This window comes from Triturus cristatus, chromosome 5_1 (assembly GCF_964204655.1).
Source record: "Triturus cristatus chromosome 5_1, aTriCri1.1, whole genome shotgun sequence".
Taxonomy (NCBI): domain Eukaryota; kingdom Metazoa; phylum Chordata; class Amphibia; order Caudata; family Salamandridae; genus Triturus; species Triturus cristatus.
This window is the reverse complement of record NC_140587.1, coordinates 564,840,443-564,858,237: the sequence shown is the minus strand read 5'-3', so window position 1 is coordinate 564,858,237 and position 17,795 is coordinate 564,840,443. Positions and strand designations below refer to the sequence as shown.

The 17,795-nt window shown below is 48.9% G+C and overlaps 1 protein-coding gene across 8 annotated transcripts in view; it reads right to left on the bottom strand.

Annotated features, from left to right (window-relative positions):
- The window catches only part of NCOA2 (nuclear receptor coactivator 2), a 1,201,189-nt gene that overhangs the window by 57,672 nt on the left and 1,125,722 nt on the right, over window positions 1–17,795 (bottom strand). For all 8 annotated transcript variants that reach the window (XM_085605462.1, XM_085605466.1, XM_085605468.1 and 5 more), the window contains one exon: window positions 10,394–10,483. In XM_085605462.1, the coding sequence (XP_085461588.1) occupies window positions 10,394–10,483 (90 nt within the window). The remainder of the gene's footprint in view (window positions 1–10,393; window positions 10,484–17,795) is intronic.

Here is a 17,795-nt window from a genome sequence, read left to right as displayed (position 1 = left end):
GCAGTCCATCAGTGTCATCAAACTATCAGATAACTTGGCTTGGGAGTAGAAGCTTAAAGTTCCTTGCACAAGGTTACTAATTTATCCAATTACCAAAATAAATGAATTTGGTAACTGGCGCCGAACCAGAACTACCACCACTTCTGAAGTTAAGACAAAACCACTCAGCTGGTGAGCTCAGTCACCACACAAGGAGGTGTAGGTTGTGGAAGTTCAGGTGCAGATTTCTGCTCTGTTGCTGTGACAGGAGAATCAAGCCAAACAAAGAGTTAGGCAGAACATGGGACAAATGCTCTGACTCAGCAGCTCAGAGTACAACTTCGGATGACGCCAGAAGTGACATCAGGTGATGTCACCAAAGCCATATAGCACTCGCCCCGGTACAACGACATCAGCTCCATTCATTTTTTCAAACCTTCGAGGTGTTTGGACGTAGTGACATTGGTAAAGTAGGGCAGGGCCAAAATTCGTAATCTTTTTTAATTTCCCTATAAGAATCCATCAAATGGGAAGGCGAACAGGATAAGGAATCTGCTGTTAAGAGTATTCATCAGAAAGATCGTTACTGCAGGTAAATAACCTTCTTCTGATGGATACTTTGATGGATCGTTATTTAAAAAAATCCTGCTCAAAAGATCTGGTACTCTGGATCTCTACGGGCTTCTGAGTCCCGACTGTAATGCTCGGCAAAGATGTGCAGCCTTGACCATTTGGCTGTTTTGCAGATGTATGCAATTGCCAAGGCTTAAGCAGTGAATTTGAACCAAGTGCACTGGGCCCTGATCCCCTCTGAAGGTTCCGTCCTAGCCAAGGCATAACCGGTCTTGATACAGAGGATGATCCACCTCGAAAGGGTTCATTTTTGCTTTGCTCTTCTTAGTACAACAGTAACCCATGAAGAGCTGTTCAACCAGATGAATGGCCTTGGATCCAACCTAGGCAACCGCTTGTCCTCCTTTATGGGATGGGGCGGCGATAAAAGGTTGGGAGGATGACAGATTGTCCTACGTGGAAGAGCGTAACCATCTTTGACTGGAAAGCAGCCCTGGATTGTATCACTAACTTGTCTGGGAAAAAAGATAATGAAGGGCAGAAGCTCACTCAATTTTCTGTCATAAGCGATAGCCACCAAAAACATTGTTTAAATTAACATCTGTAAAGGACAACTATAAAAGGGCACAAATGGAGTTTCCATAAGTAAAGTTGGAACTAAATTAAGATCTCACTGAGGCACAACAAATGGAGTTGGAGGATACAGTTTAGTCAACCTCTTTAAAAACACACAATTGGAGACTTAAACAGGGACAGCTGGCCAGGGAGACAGAAGAACCCAGACAACGCTGCTAAATACCCATTGACAGTACCAACAGCACAGCCCCTCTGGGCAATGGACAGTGCAAACTGAAGGCCCGGAGATAATTTGGCCTGCAAGAGATCAACAATAATGTCTGCACACCACTCAAAGCTGTTCCATCTGCTGGAGTAGATCGAACTAGTAGAAGGGCAGCAATCTGACAGGATGACGTCCACCACCTCTGGTGGGAGCTGAAAAGAGCTCATATGTCTATGAGAGGCTGACAGAGGCAGTGTCTCTACCTTTTTTTTAATTTTTTTTTTATTTCAAATCGTTTTTATTGAAATAACAATGACAATACAGTAACTCTTCCGTACAAACAGGTTCGAGTCAATCAATGTCAGACAATTACAAAAACCAAAAATAATAACAAACAATATAAAGTAAAGCAATATAAAGTAAACCAACTCCTGCTTGCATCATCAATATACAGATACATATATATATATAAACATTTCTCAATGTGTGGGTGCGGCGGCTCTGGGCTCAAGAGGGTAAGCACAACTGTACACTCAAACAACCCCGATCAAAGGGACCAATCCGCAATATAATATCTCAAGGTGGCTCATAATGAAAGGAGGATGCGTCCAATGATTTCCAGAGCTTCCTATTGGAAGGGCTCCAAGTAGAAGCTTGTAGAGCCGGATTATTAGAACCTCTCAGGAAAGATAACCACTCCTGCCATATTTTGAAGCTCACCCCACTCGCATTTTTCCATTTGCAAAGTACCACTTTACATGCCATTGTTAGCATTAAGTCCAAAAGCTGACGATCTTGAACAGTTGATATTTGTGGGTCCATCGCCCCTAAAATGACATATACAAAGTCCTGTACAGGCCTTATCTTGAACACGTGATAAATGCAGTCAAATATTTTCCCCCAGTAATCCCTTAAGGAAGGGCAGTTAAATAGCATGTGTGCAAGATCACCAGAGCCTGATTGACAGTTCCAACACGTAGGGGATTCCCTTAATTTACAATTGAAAAGCTTGTCCGGCGTCCAGAACGCCCTGTTGAGTAGCATATATTTTGTTTGGAATAGGATGGGTGAGACTTTGTGTGTATGGGCCATCTTATGGATCACTTCCCAGTCAAAAGTTATGCCTGTTCGATTTGGCTCAGCCTCCCATTTGGATTCCACCATTTTGTGTTTTGTCGTAGGTAAAGGCAATAATAGTTTATACACCCTCGAAACGAAGTGGCCCGCGTACATAAGACGTGGGAGATGAATTATTAACCATGGTGTATAGGGAGAGAAATTACGAGCGGTTAGCATCGCTTTGATTTTCAAGAAGCCATAAAAATCCATCGGGGTAAGAACATACCTCTGTTGCAAGATCGAGAACGGAAGTGGAGTCTTATCATCATACAGGTCCTTCACCAAGTTAATGCCCTTCTTGGACCAAGACTCCCAGTGTAGTCCACTATCATTATATTTGAGATGGGAATTTCTCCACAAGGACATAAACGATGACCTAGTGAATGTCAACTTCGTTTTATGTGTTTGGTCAGTCTGAGCAAAGCCCGTCTAGTATTTAGCATGATATATTTGGAGTGTGGTAGATATGACAGGTCCATAGTGAGAAGGGCTTCCAGAGGCGCGTGATCTACTAGCAACTCCTCAATATTAACCCATAGTGGTGTATAAGCTGGGGATTTTATCAACCACTGAGCACCTTGTTTGCAAAGAAACGCTGTCTGATAGTTCCTGAACGAGGGGAGACCCAGGCCGCCTTTATCTTTTGCCAATTGCAGCTTCTTCAGTGAGACTCTGGCTTTCTTGCCCTGCCACAGAAAACTACCAAACAGCTGATCCACCTTGGTAATAAAAGTATTCGAGAACGTCATAGGGAGCATGCTGGCCAGATAGTTGACCAACGGAGTTGACATCATTTTGAGCGTCTCCGCTCTACCCCACCAGGAGAGGAACTTTGGAGACCAACCCTCCAGCAATGTAGATATTTTTTTAAGGGTCAATTCTTCATTTACTCTCAGCGTAGAGATCAAATCTTTGTCAAAGTCTAGCCCCAGATATTTGAAGCACCGAGCCTGCCATGTAAGACCGGAGTCCCCAATGATCCCTTTATCCCCAACATTGTTCAGGAGTTTGACCTCCGTTTTGTCTTTATTGAGCTTATACCCAGAGACTCTGGAAAATTCCTCAATATCAGACATGAGTGCAGGTATGGCCTCGTCCGCTCTTTCTGACATAATAAGTACATCGTCTGCATATGCCGTTAATTTAACAGTGCAGTCACCAAACGGTATACCAGCTATCTTGGGGTCATTCCTTATATGATACAAGAACGGCTCAATCGCCAACAAGAACAATGAAGGAGACAGGGGACAACCCTGCCGCGTGCCTTGCTTTAAACAAAAGGGGGAGGAGAAAGATCCACCCGCCCTAACTCTTGCCGAAGGACAGCAATATAGGGACATTACCAATCTTGTGAATGATTCCCCTAAGTTGAATTTACCTAGGACTGCTTTAAGAAAGGACCAATCAACCTTATCAAATGCCTTTTCAGCATCTAGTGTTATTGCTGCATTGGGCGTACCTAGGAGTTTCGCTTTTTCTAAGACATGCGCCAAAGTCCTTGTATTGTCACTGGACAGCCGGTTTTTAAGGAAGCCTGCTTGAGATGGGTGGATCAACTGGGGAAGGACCCTCTGGAGGCGAGCGGAAAGTATCATAGCCAAAAGCTTGCAGTCTATGTTAATCAGTGAAATTGGCCTATAATTTTTCGGTAGCGACGGATCTTTCCCATCTTTAGGAAGTACCGCAATTATTGCTTCTGCCAGTGTACCTCTGACCTCGCCAGATTTATTTATGTCTTGAAATAGATGTAGGAGCGGATCGACTAAAAGGGAGGGAAAGGTTTTATAAAATGTTGCCGTAAAGCCATCAGGGCCTGGTGCTTTCCCTATCTTTAGATTTTTAATTGCAATCTCTATCTCTAGAGCATTAATTGGACCGTTGAGACTGACCTGGTCCTCAGCAGAAAGCTGTGGAAGATCGCACTTGTCTAAGTACTCCCTAATCCTGGTTTCCTCCACCGCCCTATTCTTTGCATAAAGGTCTTCGTAGAATACTCTGAACACCTCTGTTATTTTGTCTGGGTCTGAATGCGAGGATCCTGATGCATCTTTAATGACACTAATAGAATTCTTCTGAACCTTAAACTTCAAGTACGAGGCTAGGCACTTGCCTGCCTTATTAGACTCACATAGCTTAAACCTCCTACCCTTATCAAGCCAAACTCCTGCTCTCTCGCTAACTATATTATATTCATATTTTTTATTTGCCAACGCAGAAAGACATATCATCCCTATCTTTTAAGTGTCTAATCTCTAGGTTCATAATTTCGGTCTCCAAGGCCTCCAACTTCGCATTATAATTTTTGTTCATTGCTGACCTGATTTTGATACACACTCCCCTTATGGTACTTTTCAAGGCATCCCACCTAATGAGATCAGACGTGTCCCCCTCTTTGTTAATCTGCAGGTAAGAAGAGATCGCATCGTGTATTGTGGACCGGTGCTTATCACTATTTAAGATTTCATCATTCAGACGCCAAGACGTCTGACGAGAGGAGGGTTTAACATTAGCAATGGATAAGGAGATGCAAGAGTGATCAGACATTACACGGGGTTCTATGGTAGTAGACTCTATTCTAGGGACGCCGTTCTGTGTTATGAGGATGTAATCAATTCGAGAATACGAGTCATGTGGAGAAGAGTAAAAAGTATAATCTCTCCCAGTGGGATTTTGGAGCCTCCATGTATCCACCAAATGGAAGCGTTGACACAAATTGAGAAAAGCTTTATGTTATTTATTTGATTTGAAGGGACAGCGTGAGTCTCTATCTAAAGTTGCATCCATTGGAAGATTGAAATCCCCAGCTAAGACGTGTACCGCATTATCCGGGATAGTTTCAAGGTGCTTATTCAGATCGTTCCAAAAATTCAGTTCACTAGTGTTAGGAGCATATATGTTAGTAACATAAAACTCTGTATTATCCCTACTCAGTTTGGCCGTGACCCACCTTCCGTCTACACTCGCTTCGGAGGACAAGATCTCTACCTTAGATTTCCTCGCAACAAGTATCAGAACACCATTCTTTTTGTTCACAGCCTCAGCGCCCACAACCTCATTATAAAATGTATTCCTCAGGTGATAAAACTGCTTAGCCTCAAGCTTCGTCTCCTGAAGTAAAACAATGTCACCCTTCATTCTCTTTACATAATCTAAAATCTTTTGCCTCTTGACAGGCTGGTTCAGGCCTTTAACGTTGAGATAATATCTTCAATCTGTCCACATTACATACTCCCAACGGAGAACTAAATGAGCTATTTGACATCAAAAGGTTGCGCCTTCATATCGGTAATTATATATTTCACATGGTAAGCACAGATAGAGCAGTAGTAGAGCCCATCACCACCCTCACCCCCGAGCATTAAGGAGATGAAGACTATGCAAGCCAGAGGAAACAAAAGCAAAGAACATTGAACACACACCCCTTCCCAAAAAACCCTCAACCCCCCACCCTCCCCACCCCAACTGTACGTAGTAGGCATGGTGACTGGAAAGAGATTGCGTCGCATCCTCCCCGTGCTTGACCATTGCAGAATAAAAAACATGGAACAGAGGAACTAACACAGTCGATCTGAGGTATGCTCCTGACCACTGTAATTTTAAACAACCTACATCAAGAGAACAACCTTCAGGGACCTCTTCTGCTGGTCTAAGGCCAGTAGCCAAACTAACATTAAGCCACCAATGTGCTCTTCTTATAATACGTGTAGCATGACCAATAGTAGTCAGAGCCTAGGGACCTGACACACATCTTATTGATAGGTATTAATGAAAACATACTACGTATCCAGATATCAGAAACAACTGCATTCAACCAACAGATCACTCATTGGAAAGTGCCTTGAAACAGAGAGTCGTGCAAACGATACCCCTCCACAATCAGTAAATGAAGCACATATAGAAATTTGGATGGCATATGTGTACAGGGATCGTTCACTTGTAACCTGAGGCCGAGGCCTGATCAACTGCACCCTCGGGGTTACTTGTTTCCATGTCTAAGTCTTCCGGGCCATCAAGCATACGTTTCAGTGGATCTGAAAAAAGGTGTGGAGAGCAGTGGATCATCACACGATATTTTGCTGGGCCCACGAACCCATATTGGAAGCTCCTTTTCTTTAGCAGCGGTCGGAGTGCCAAGAACGCCTTCCTGACTTCCACCGTCTCTTTACTGTAATCCTGTGAGATGTAGATTTTGACCGATTTCCACAGAATATGGTTATTTTTCCGCATGAAGCCAAGAATTTGCTCTACATGCTGGTAACGTAGTGGCTTACATACAATAGCTCTAGGACCTTTTTGATTCTTATTTATTCTGCCCGGCACTCTATGGGCCCTATCAAACTCCAGTGGGTGATGAAAGGACATGTTAGTAGCCTGGGTGAACCAAGACTCCAAAAAGGCCACACAGCCCCCATGTTGATCCTCCGATCCTTCCGGAAGACCAAAAATACGTAGATTTCCCCGTCTGTTCCTGTCTTCCAACTCCGCCAGTTTCCGTGTTGTTTGATCCGTGGTTATGCATAGGCGCTTGATGGCATTACACGATTTGACTTCAATGTCCTCGAGTCTGCTAATCCTCGACTCTGCTTCTATCAATTTTGCATTGGTTTCGCGGTTATCTTGCCTAATCGCCGCTACCTCCTCTTTGGTCGCTTTTGCCAGCTCCCTTACTTCATCTAGTTTATTAAGTATCAGCTCCATCGGGTCCGGATTGCTTTTCCCTCCCTTGCTGGGTGAACTTGGATTCGACTGGTCAGATTTGAGCCTCTTCATGCTTTTCACTGAGTCCTTACTATCAGCCATGGTTGGTAGTCGCACAGATTCCGTGGCCGGTCTAAACTGCCTCCTTGTGTTCCAACCGTCTCTGATAGAGTGACTTACAAGCACCGGCCCCTCCGTTGTCTTCTATTAGCCAATTTAGTTAGATGCACAATGATCCAATAAAACCACCACACGTGGTAGTATGATCGCATTACCTGGCCCTTTCCTGACCGCTACCTGTGCGGTTGGTGGATCGCCGTGAGGCAGCACGCACTTTCATATAAGGTCAGAGGCGTGCGTCGACATTGTGGAAGACAGCATATGTGTGCAAGGTTGGACTGCGCAGTCACATGATGATACAACCGTGTATTAAAGCGCAGGGTGATTCAGGTGATATCGCAGGGTGTCAGGCTGGCAAGTCTAAGACCCCGCAGCGTAGTGCCGGACTCAATTGCAGCTCCACAATCCCCATACAGAGGCTCCGAAGGAAGGCAGACCCTGCTGCAAGTGTTATGTCAGACCCGGCCGAGTCTAACTTGGATATACATGGGTAAGAGCAGACTTCTGCACATTCTCGCCTTCACACCAACACTGCCCCCATTACGAGTGAAGCGTAGCGTCAGCCGCACTAATTAGGATAAGACGCGGCTCCATTTCTGGCATCCATACCTTCCAGAGCATGATCTGGGTAGCAGCCACCGCGCCAGTGAAGGAGAGTCCCCGTTCAGCACAGCTCATCCCTCGGGTGCCGTTGAAGTATCGTGGAGTTTCCCCGTCTAGGGAGCGTGTGCCGCCATCTTGTGTGCGCGATAGGCGCCAGTGACTCCTCTCAGTTCTAAGCTGTCTAGCCACAACTGCTCACTCGCGATCTCGTCCAAGTACCGGCTTGTCACCGCATCTCCCAGCAGTCAACTCCGATTCCCTCAGACTCCGTCGGTTGACTTTCCATCCGACCACCGACACACCGGCAGTCACGCTGTCTCCTCGCCCGCCTCACACCCCGCAGCCATCGGGCGGAGCATTCGAAGCGCCAGGAGAACCGCTTCCCCGCATCAAAAAACCTCCGGATTGCTCCTCGAATGCCCCCCTCACATTCCAGTCAGCGATCGCACGCCGTGTAGTGGTGTTGGAGCGGCAAGACCCGTTCCCCTGTCCTTAAACGATGTTCGCACGGGCAGAGAGAATCACCGAGCGCCATCTCTCTCGGCGTCCAAACCACGCCCCCCGGCAGTGTCTCTACCTTGACATATATGTTGACTAGAGGGAGATGCTCCCGCTCACACACCAATTCTAGAGGATCATTCGATGAAACCCGGATCTTCTCAAGTGTGACTTTATAGTAACAGACCAGAATGGGTCGGACCTCAGCCTACCGACAAATACAGGTAGGAGAATAGGGGCTTTATGGGATCTTTAGCCCTGACTAAGGCTGATTGGGAGAGGATAGATTGATGGTGGGAGATTTGCAGCGTTTACCTTATAGGCCTCTTTTTGATCTCTTCCCTCCCTCGCCCCCCCTTCACCATTTTCAAAGCCTGCTGACAAAGAACCCTTAGGACTTGTGCTTCTCTCCCCTCCCAGACCCTTTTGGTGGAGGAACTGTTGTCCCTTTCAATACTGTTGGCTATGTTGGCCCTTAGGGCTTGTCTGGCACAACCTGTTCAGCCTGGTTAGTTTGGCACTGTGCACCCATTCTACCATTTGGCCATACATGCACCCGGTTCTTGATCTCCCCACACAAGAGGCTTACATTTTCAAGACGGGCAGTAAGTGGGCTCAAATCTTCTTGAATAAGGCTATTAATTTTGCCTAGACGATACTTTATAAAACTTACACCCCATGGAGGTTGAACAACCTCCCCACTATCATTATGAACAGTGGTTAAGTCACATCGGCAGTTATGCAATGGGTATCGTCGCTATGGTTGTTGGTGCTTTTGGTGGACTTTAGAGTACGAAGTTGGGAGGCTTTCTTTCTGGCAGCCGCAGTAGATTTGGCAACAACCGCAGTAGATTTAGCAACAACCGCAGTAGATTTGGCAACAGGTTGAGCAGGCCTCTCCTTGAATTGGGGATAATCACTAGTTGGTTCCCTTCTCGAGCCTTCTTGATGTTCTCGATTGGCCTGCACCAGTTGGCTCTCGTGGGCGAACAGGTGGGGGTTAGCTTATAAAACATGCTGCAGACCAATTGAGGCACCTTGTGGATCGGAGGACAGAGACAACCATCTCTCAGTTAATTCTATTTCCATAGCCCCAACCCCTATAGCTCTTTCAATGGAGGTGGGCTTAGGAGACATCACAGGTGGCTGGGGCTTTGCTTGACGGGTCCTCTTCCCCATAATGTCAATCACAAGCTCTATTATTTAGCAGCAAAAGGGCTCCAGGTAAAATAAAAACAAAAATGAAGTTCCTTTTTGTGACTAGAGTACAGTACCCACCCTCAGACTGGGAGAGAAGTTCCTGTCTGAATGGCAACTTGGGGGACATGAGATTGACATGGACCTGGTCTTGGCGAACCCTCCTCAGAGCCCGAAGAATCGCAGGTATGGAGGGAAATGTGCAGTGCAGCTGAACATTCCACCTCAACTGAAACCTGTCCTCCAAGGCTTCTATCAACGGATAGTTTAGAGCACAGAACTGTTGGCATTGAGGAGTGCCCCACTGGGCTAAGATGTCCTGGACTACCTCCAGTAGAATATGCCATTTGTAATCATCAAGGTAATGCCAGCTCTGACATCCAGAAACCCTGCTAGATGATTGGCGGTCAAGCCAGATGCTTTGATGGTAAGCCCAAAACCATAATCTCATTGCTTCCAAACAGAGGAGGTGAGACCCTTATCCCCCCTTGGTTGTTCACATATCACATAGCTGTTGTCATCCCTTAAGATCTGGATGGGTAGACCATGGATGGGAAGGCCTTTGTCAAGTGCCTGTTGATAACTCTGCAGATATTGCATTGCTATTTTAACAGAGACCTATGAACAAGCTAGCCAAATTCCTTTTTGAAGGCACGTTATGCAGGATGCTTAGAAATGAGCAACAAAAAAATTCAAATAGTACAGCTCTGAGAAACATCTCGACTCTGAACTGGTGACACCGTGTCCCCAAAAAAGTTGTAATTTAACAAATACCAGCACTTCAGTATTACTTTAGCTGTAGAATTAGCAATCCTTATTTCTTACCCGTGATGCATCACTCTCTTGTTTAATCATATCCAACCCAGGCAGGTGGCTTGGAAAGAGATTACCTCCTCTCATAGCAGGATCGTTAACCTAATGATATAAAAACAGTAAATAGCTTAATCTTTTGTTTTTGTAAAAGAAGTACATTTGAATCTTACGCTTCCCTTGAACAGGTAAACATTCTTCATTACATTTCTTGCACTTTTTAGCCCAGTTAACAATTGTCATACTTAAGGAAATGAATGCTCATGACAATGCGTGCAACACTATTCAACTCTATATCTACATTGGCAAGATTTAGAACATTACCCCCAATTTATTTCTGGCATTATTCTTTGCTAGATGCAATTTGAAATTGAATTCTAGCCTTTAATCTCACACTTAAATGTGACTTTGACAAACTGTCATATAGGAAAGAGGGTAGGGGATTGATCATAAGTAGGACATCCAAAGCATGTGTTTGGACATGTTCCACCATCAAAGAAGTAATGGAGTCTTCTGGTTAATAAAGCAACTATTGTAATTGTTCAACATTAACTATCAGACCCAAGTTTTATGAGAAATGTTCATTGTCGTATCGAACGAGTTACTTACCTTCGGTAACAATATATCTGTAAGAGACAAAGATTAGTTTTAGATTCCTTACCTTTAGAATTACCCCCAGGCGTCAGACTGGATCCAGAGAATTTTTTTCGTCAGCAGTACCCCTGCGTATTGACAGGTGGCGTCGGTCGGCTCCGCATTCGTTGTTGGCGTTGTGGTCGCCGGGATGATGTCGCGGTAGCTATTTAGACGCCGCCCTCGTGCATGGACGTCAGTTCTTTTACACAACATTTCACGCCAGAAGCACAGAGCCATGCAAGACACTGACCACTGGTGCACAAAACTAGGGCTCTAAAAGGGATTCCATGACCCTAGAAGTCAGTTCGCAGAACGGGGAGGATGGGTGGGGCGTTAAGGAATCTATAACTAATCTATAATCTCTTACAGATATATCGTTACCGATGGTAAGTAACTTGTTCATCTGAAAGAGACAATTAGTTTTAGATTCCTTACCTTTAGAATAGATACCCCAGCAATACCAACCCTGGAGGTGGGTCTGCAAATCAAGTTCACAGCAGAAAGTCCTGGAGAACAGAACGCCCAAAGACGGCCAACCCCTGTTACTGCTACACCCTCCCATAGAAAATAATGGAGGCAGGGATTTAATGTAAACCCCATAGGAAATAATGTCAAGTTAAATTAATTTAACCCTGACTCCCCCCCTCAATGCACCCCCAGTTTATTCTCCCCAGTTCCCCCAGACATCACTTTACAGAGAAGTCAAGTGGATTGTAATGATAGATACCCCCTCTGAGTGCAGGATGCATGTCCTACGGCCGAACAGCAATACTACTGTCGCTCAAATACGCACAACAAGATGTAATGTGATTTTATTGCCAAACTGTTAATAAAAATTTATATATTTTTTAAAGTTAAATTAATTTAAATAGTTAAAAATATAAATAAATGTAAAGTTATAAAATATGTAAACAATGTACATATATTTTATTTCAGCAGAGGTGATATCCACCAGCAAGTCAGTCTTTAAAGTGAGAAGTGCGAGAGGACAGTTATGCATGTGCTCAAAGGGAGCGCACATAAGATACGTAAGAACCAAGTTCAAGTCCCACTGAGGCATTATGAAGTGAACAGGAGGAAAAAGATGAGTAATACCCTTAAGAAAGCGTTTCACAACAGGGGACTTGAAAAGAGAAGGCTGATCAGGAAGCCTAAGAAAGGCTGAAATGGCTGAGAGATAGCCCTTAAAAGTGCCCAGAGCAGAGCCCTGGTGGGCCATAGAAAGGAGGAACAAGAGAATCTCAGAAAGAGGGGCAGAAAGGAGATCCACAGCCTTTGCTTTGCAGCATGCCACAAATTTGTTCCGTCTGCAGGCGTATACCGTCTTAGTGGAGGGACGCCTGGCTGCCAAGATAACATCACAGACTTCGGGAGGAAGGTTGAAGGCTGTCAACTGTCACCGCTCAATCTCCACGCAAGGAGGTGGAGGCTGGACAGGTTCGGGGAAAGACCGTCCCCTGCTGCTGCGACAGAATATCCTCACGAAGAGGCAGTCTGATCGGAGGTTCGATGGCCATGTGTAACAGCTCGGGATCCCAGACTCTTCGTGGCCAATCCAGAGCCACAAGAATGACTTGGGCCTGGTCGCGCTTGATCTTCAGAACTCTGGGCAGAAGAGGTATAAGCAGAAAGGCGTATAGAAGACCACAACTCCACTGGCGTCAAAAAGCGTTGCCTAGCGAGTGCCGCCTTGGAAATTCCAATGCGCAGAATTGCTGACATTGCATGTTCTCTTCTGTGGCGAACCAAGGCTCTCGCCACCCTGCCCTGTTTGTTGTAAGTGCTTTGACTGAGTGTGCCCTGGGCTCCTGCCAATCAGGTACCCAGGGCCTGTGTTCCTTCCCTAAAGAACAAGTTACTTACCTTCGGTAACGATGTATCTGTAAGAAACATTAGTTAGTTAGATTCCTCACCTTAGAATATCCCCAGGCGTCAGACTGGATCCGGAAGATTTTTCGTCAGCAATACCCCCTGCGCGTCGCTAGGCGTCGTCTGCGGCTCCGCGTCCGTCGTCGGCGTCGTGCGCCGGAATGACGTCGTCGGAGTACTTAGACGCCGCCCTCGCGCGCTGACGTCAGTTCTTGTACATAGCTTTCCGCTCCAGGAACGCAGAGCCATGCAAAGACCGACACTGGTGCCAAAAATAAAATCTAGGGGCCTGAAAAGGATAACCTTAACCCTAGATGTCAGTTCGCAGAACGGGGAGGATGGGTGGGTCGGTGAGGAATCTAACTAACTAATGTTTCTTACAGATACATCGTTACCGAAGGTAAGTAACTTGTTCATCTGAAAGAAACACGTTAGTTAGATTCCTCACCTTAGAATAGATACCCAAGCAATACCATCCCCGGTGGTGGGTCTGCGAACCAAGATCACACCAGAAAGTCCTGGAGGACAGAACAGCCAAAGAAGCCATCCCTCCGGACTTGGCTGTCAAGGCAATAATGTCTGGCAAACGTGTGTAGCGAAGCCCACGTCGCCACCTGACAGATGTCCTGCAAAGGGACACCCCGTCCCAAAGCAGTAGTAGCCGCTGTGGCCCGAGTAGAATGGGCGTGCAGCCCAACAGGAGCGTCCTTTTTTGCCAAGGAGTAACAAATTTTGATGCACAAAACGACCCACCGAGAGATGGTCCGTTTGTGCACAGCTTTCCCCTTCTTAGCACCCACGTATCCAACGAAAAGTTGGTCGTCCACCCGGAACTGCTTTGTGCGGTCCAAATAAAAGGAGAGCGCACGTTTTGGGTCCAGACGGTGGAGCCTCTCTTCCTCTTTGGAAGGATGCGGAGGTGGAAAGAAGGTGGGCAAGGTGACAGACTGCCCAAGATGAAATGGAGTCACCACTTTCGGAAGAAAGGAGGGACGAGGCCGAAGGACAACCTTGTCCGGATGAACAGAGAGAAAAGGAGGCTTTGAAGATAAAGCCTGGAGCTCACTCACCCGTCTAGCCGAGGTGATGGCTACCAGAAAAGCAGTCTTAAGCGTCAGCAGACGAAGAGGACAATTATGAAGAGGCTCAAAGATAGCACACATTAGAAATGTGAGAACAAGATTCAAGTCCCACTGAGGCATTACAAAAGGGACAGGAGGGAACGTGTGAGTAATGCCTTTTAGAAAGCGTGTAACTACAGGGGACTTGAAAAGAGAAGGCTGATCAGGAAGCCGCAAGAAGGCAGAGATGGCAGCAAGATAACCTTTCAGGGTGCCCAGGGCAGAGCCCTGACGGGCCAAAGAAAGAAGAAACAGTAGAACCTCAGAAAGAGGGGCGGAAATGGGATCCACAGCCTTTGCTGTGCACCATGCCACAAATTTGTTCCACCGGCAGGCGTATACCGTCTTTGTGGAGGGACGCCTGGCTGCCAGAATGATATCACAGACTTCAGGAGGCAAGTCAAATGGTATCAACTGCCGCCGCTCAATCTCCACGCATGGAGGTGGAGGCTGGACAGGTTCGGGTGGAGGACCGTCCCCTGCTGCTGCGACAGAAGATCCACCCGAAGGGGCAGACGTATCAGAGGATTGGTCAACCTACTGAGTAGCTCGGGATACCAGTACCTTCGTGCCCAATCCGGAGCCACCAAGATGACTTGGGCCCGGTCGTGCCTGATCTTCTTCAGCACTCTGGGCAGAAGTGGTATAGGCGGAAAGGCGTACAACAGACCGCAACTCCACTTGTGACGAAAAGCGTCGCCGAGCGAGTGCCGCCTTGGAAATTCCAACGCGCAGAACTGCTGACATTGCGCGTTCTCTTCGGTGGCGAATAGATCTAACCAAGGCTCTCCCCACTGCTGAAAGAGACCTTGCGCCACTTCGGAGTTCAGACGCCATTCGTGATCCATCATGCACCGGCGGCTGAGTTCGTCTGCTCTGGCGTTCAGAGAGCCCGCCAGATGTTGAACCACTAGGGTGACGCCCTGGTGTTCCAGCCACGTCCAGAGGCGCAGAGCCTCCTGACAAAGGGTCCACGACCCCACCCCGCCCTGTTTGTTGCAATACCACATGGCGGTGGTGTTGTCCGTGAACACCTGCACGACACTTCCCCTGACAGAGGGAAGGAAGGCTTTCAGTGCAAGTCGGATCGCTCTCAACTCCAACAGGTTGATGTGGAGACGAGACTCCGCCGGAGACCAGAGGCCTCTGATCTCTGCCTCTCCCATATGGCCACCCCATCCCAGGAGGGACGCATCCGTCACTACGACATGCTCCGGTTGGGGAAGGGAGAGGCTCTTGCCCTTGACCCAATCGCGGTCCGTGAGCCACCACTGCAACTGCTGTGCAGTGCCCTCCGAGATCAAGACATGGTCGGACAGGTTGCCGTGATGCTGGGCCCACTGAAACTTCAGGTCCCACTGCAGAGCCCGCATGCGCCGCCTGGCGTGATGCACTAGTAGGATGCAGGAGCCCATCAGCCCCAGAAGCCGCAACACTAGCCTGACCGAAACCCAGGATAGAGGCCGAAAGATGGGAATCAGGGCCTGTATATCCCGGACCCGCTGTTCCGGCGGATAGACCCGGAACTGCGCCGAATCGAGAACCGCTCCGACGAAGAGGAGCTTCTGAGAGGGACTCAAGTGTGACTTCGGCACGTTGATGGAAAATCCCAGCAAATGCAGGAGATCCGCCGTAGTCTGGAGGTGGGAGACGACTGTCTGGGGCGAGCCCGCCTTCAACAACCAGTCGTCGAGATAGGGGAAGACTGGAACCCCTGATCTGCGCAGATGAGCTGCGACCACCGCCATCACTTTCGTGAACACCCGAGGGGCACTGGTGTGGCCGAAGGGGAGCACGGTAAACTGAAAGTGCTCTTGGCCCACCGTGAACCGCAGGTAACGCCGGTGGGCCGGCAGGATGGGGATGTGGAAATATGCGTCCTGCAAGTCCAACGCTACCATCCAGTCTCCAGGGTCTAGGGCAGCTAGAACCTGAGCCAAAGTTAACATCTTGAACCTTTCCTTCCGGAGGAAGGCATTGACGTTCCGGAGGTCCAAGATAGGGCGTAGGCCTCCTTTGCCCTTCTTGGGAACCAGAAAGTAGTGGGAATAACAACCACGACCTACTTCTGGGCTCGGAACGCGCTCGACGGCCCCCTTGGCCAAGAGGGCCGAAACTTCCTCGTGGAGAAGATTCAAATGATCCCCCGAGATACGGTGGTGCTGCGGTGGCATGGCTGGAGGGGTCGTCTCGAAGGGGAGGGAGTAGCCCCTTCGGACGATTTGCAGCACTCACCTGTCCGATGTGATGGACCGCCAGTGGAGCAGGTGATGGCGAACTCTGCCGCCCACTGGCGTGGAATGGGCCTGAAAGCTCGGACTAGGAAGGCTTTGAGGCGGATGCTGCCGGGGTGGACGTGGCCTGACCTCGTCGTCCTCCAGAACCGCCTCGGCGGAAACCACGTCCGCGACCGCGCGCAGGTTGGTTCTGCGGCTGGTGGCTAGGCGTACGTGAGGAGGCACCCCTTCCTTGGCCACGAAAGGGGCGAAAAGCGGAAGTTTGCGACCGCGGGGCCGAGAGGCCCAAGGACTTGGCCGTAGCCCGGGAGTCCTTAAAGCGATTCAGCGCACTGTCCGCTTTCTCACCAAAAAGGCGAGTGCCATCAAAGGGCATGTCCATGAGAGTACTCTGGACATCACCCGAAAAGGACATGGACCGCAGCCAGGCGTGACGTCTAAGCGCCACCGTGGTAGAAATCGCCCTACCCAGCGAGTCCGTAGTGTCAAGCCCACAGCGGATAGCATGCCGTGCTGCATCCCTCCCATCGGCCAGAGCCTGGGTAAGTCGTGTCTGGACCTCCTCCGGACACAGGGGCAGCACGTCCTCCACCGTATCCCACAGAGAGTGGGAATAACGGTCCAAGAGACAGGCGGTGTTCAAAGACCGCAGGCCCAAACTAAGGGAGGAGAACAGCTTTTTGCCAAACTGTTCCAGTCTCTTGGAATCCCGGTTCGGCGGAGCATTCGGGAAGGAGGATTGGGAGGTAGAGGCCTGGATGACCAGGCTCTCGGGGGTAGGGTGTTGGGACAGAAAACTGGGGTCGCCCGGAGCAGGGCGGTGGCGCCTGGCGACGTTCCGGTCCACAGGAGGAACTGTGGAGGGCTTGGACCAGGTGCCCTGCAGAACGGCAATGAGGGCCTCATTGAATTGCAGCAGAGGCTCAGTGGAGCTTGCTGCAGACTGAAGCACGTCAGTGAGGACGTTAGTCCTCACAGCCACGGCAGGTAGCTCGAGCCCAAGGGCTGCGGCCGCCTTGCGCAGCACCACAGAGAAAGCAGCACCCTCCTCTGAAGCCACAGTCGGAGGAGAGATGAATCCAGTGTCCGGAGAGGTATCCAGGCCACTGGCCTCCCCCAGTTCCTCTGCCCAGTCCTGTGACAGTTGAGCCTGAGCGGCCATAGGATCCTCGGATCCCTCCCAGTTGTCCCCATCATCCGATTCCTGGTATGCAGGAGGAAGGATCGGAGCCGGGCGATAGACAAAATAAGTCTCCAGCGGCGCCGAACGTGGCGTCCATCGACGCCGGGCCCGGAGTGGGGCTGAACCGGGGCTCGACGCCGAGCGGAGTCGGCGTCAGAGGTGGTACCGGTGTCGACGCCGGCGGAGGAGGCGTGACGAGGTCGACCGGCGTCGGCGGGGACTCGGGAACGGGTCCCTCGGGCGCTTGCGGCGTCGGGGCCGGAGCCGCTGGCAGGCAAGGTTGCCCAGTCGGGTCCGCGGGGCCCGAAGGCACGCCAGCGGGCGTCGACGGCGGAGCCAGGTTCCTCATGGCCGAGAGGAAGGCACTGACT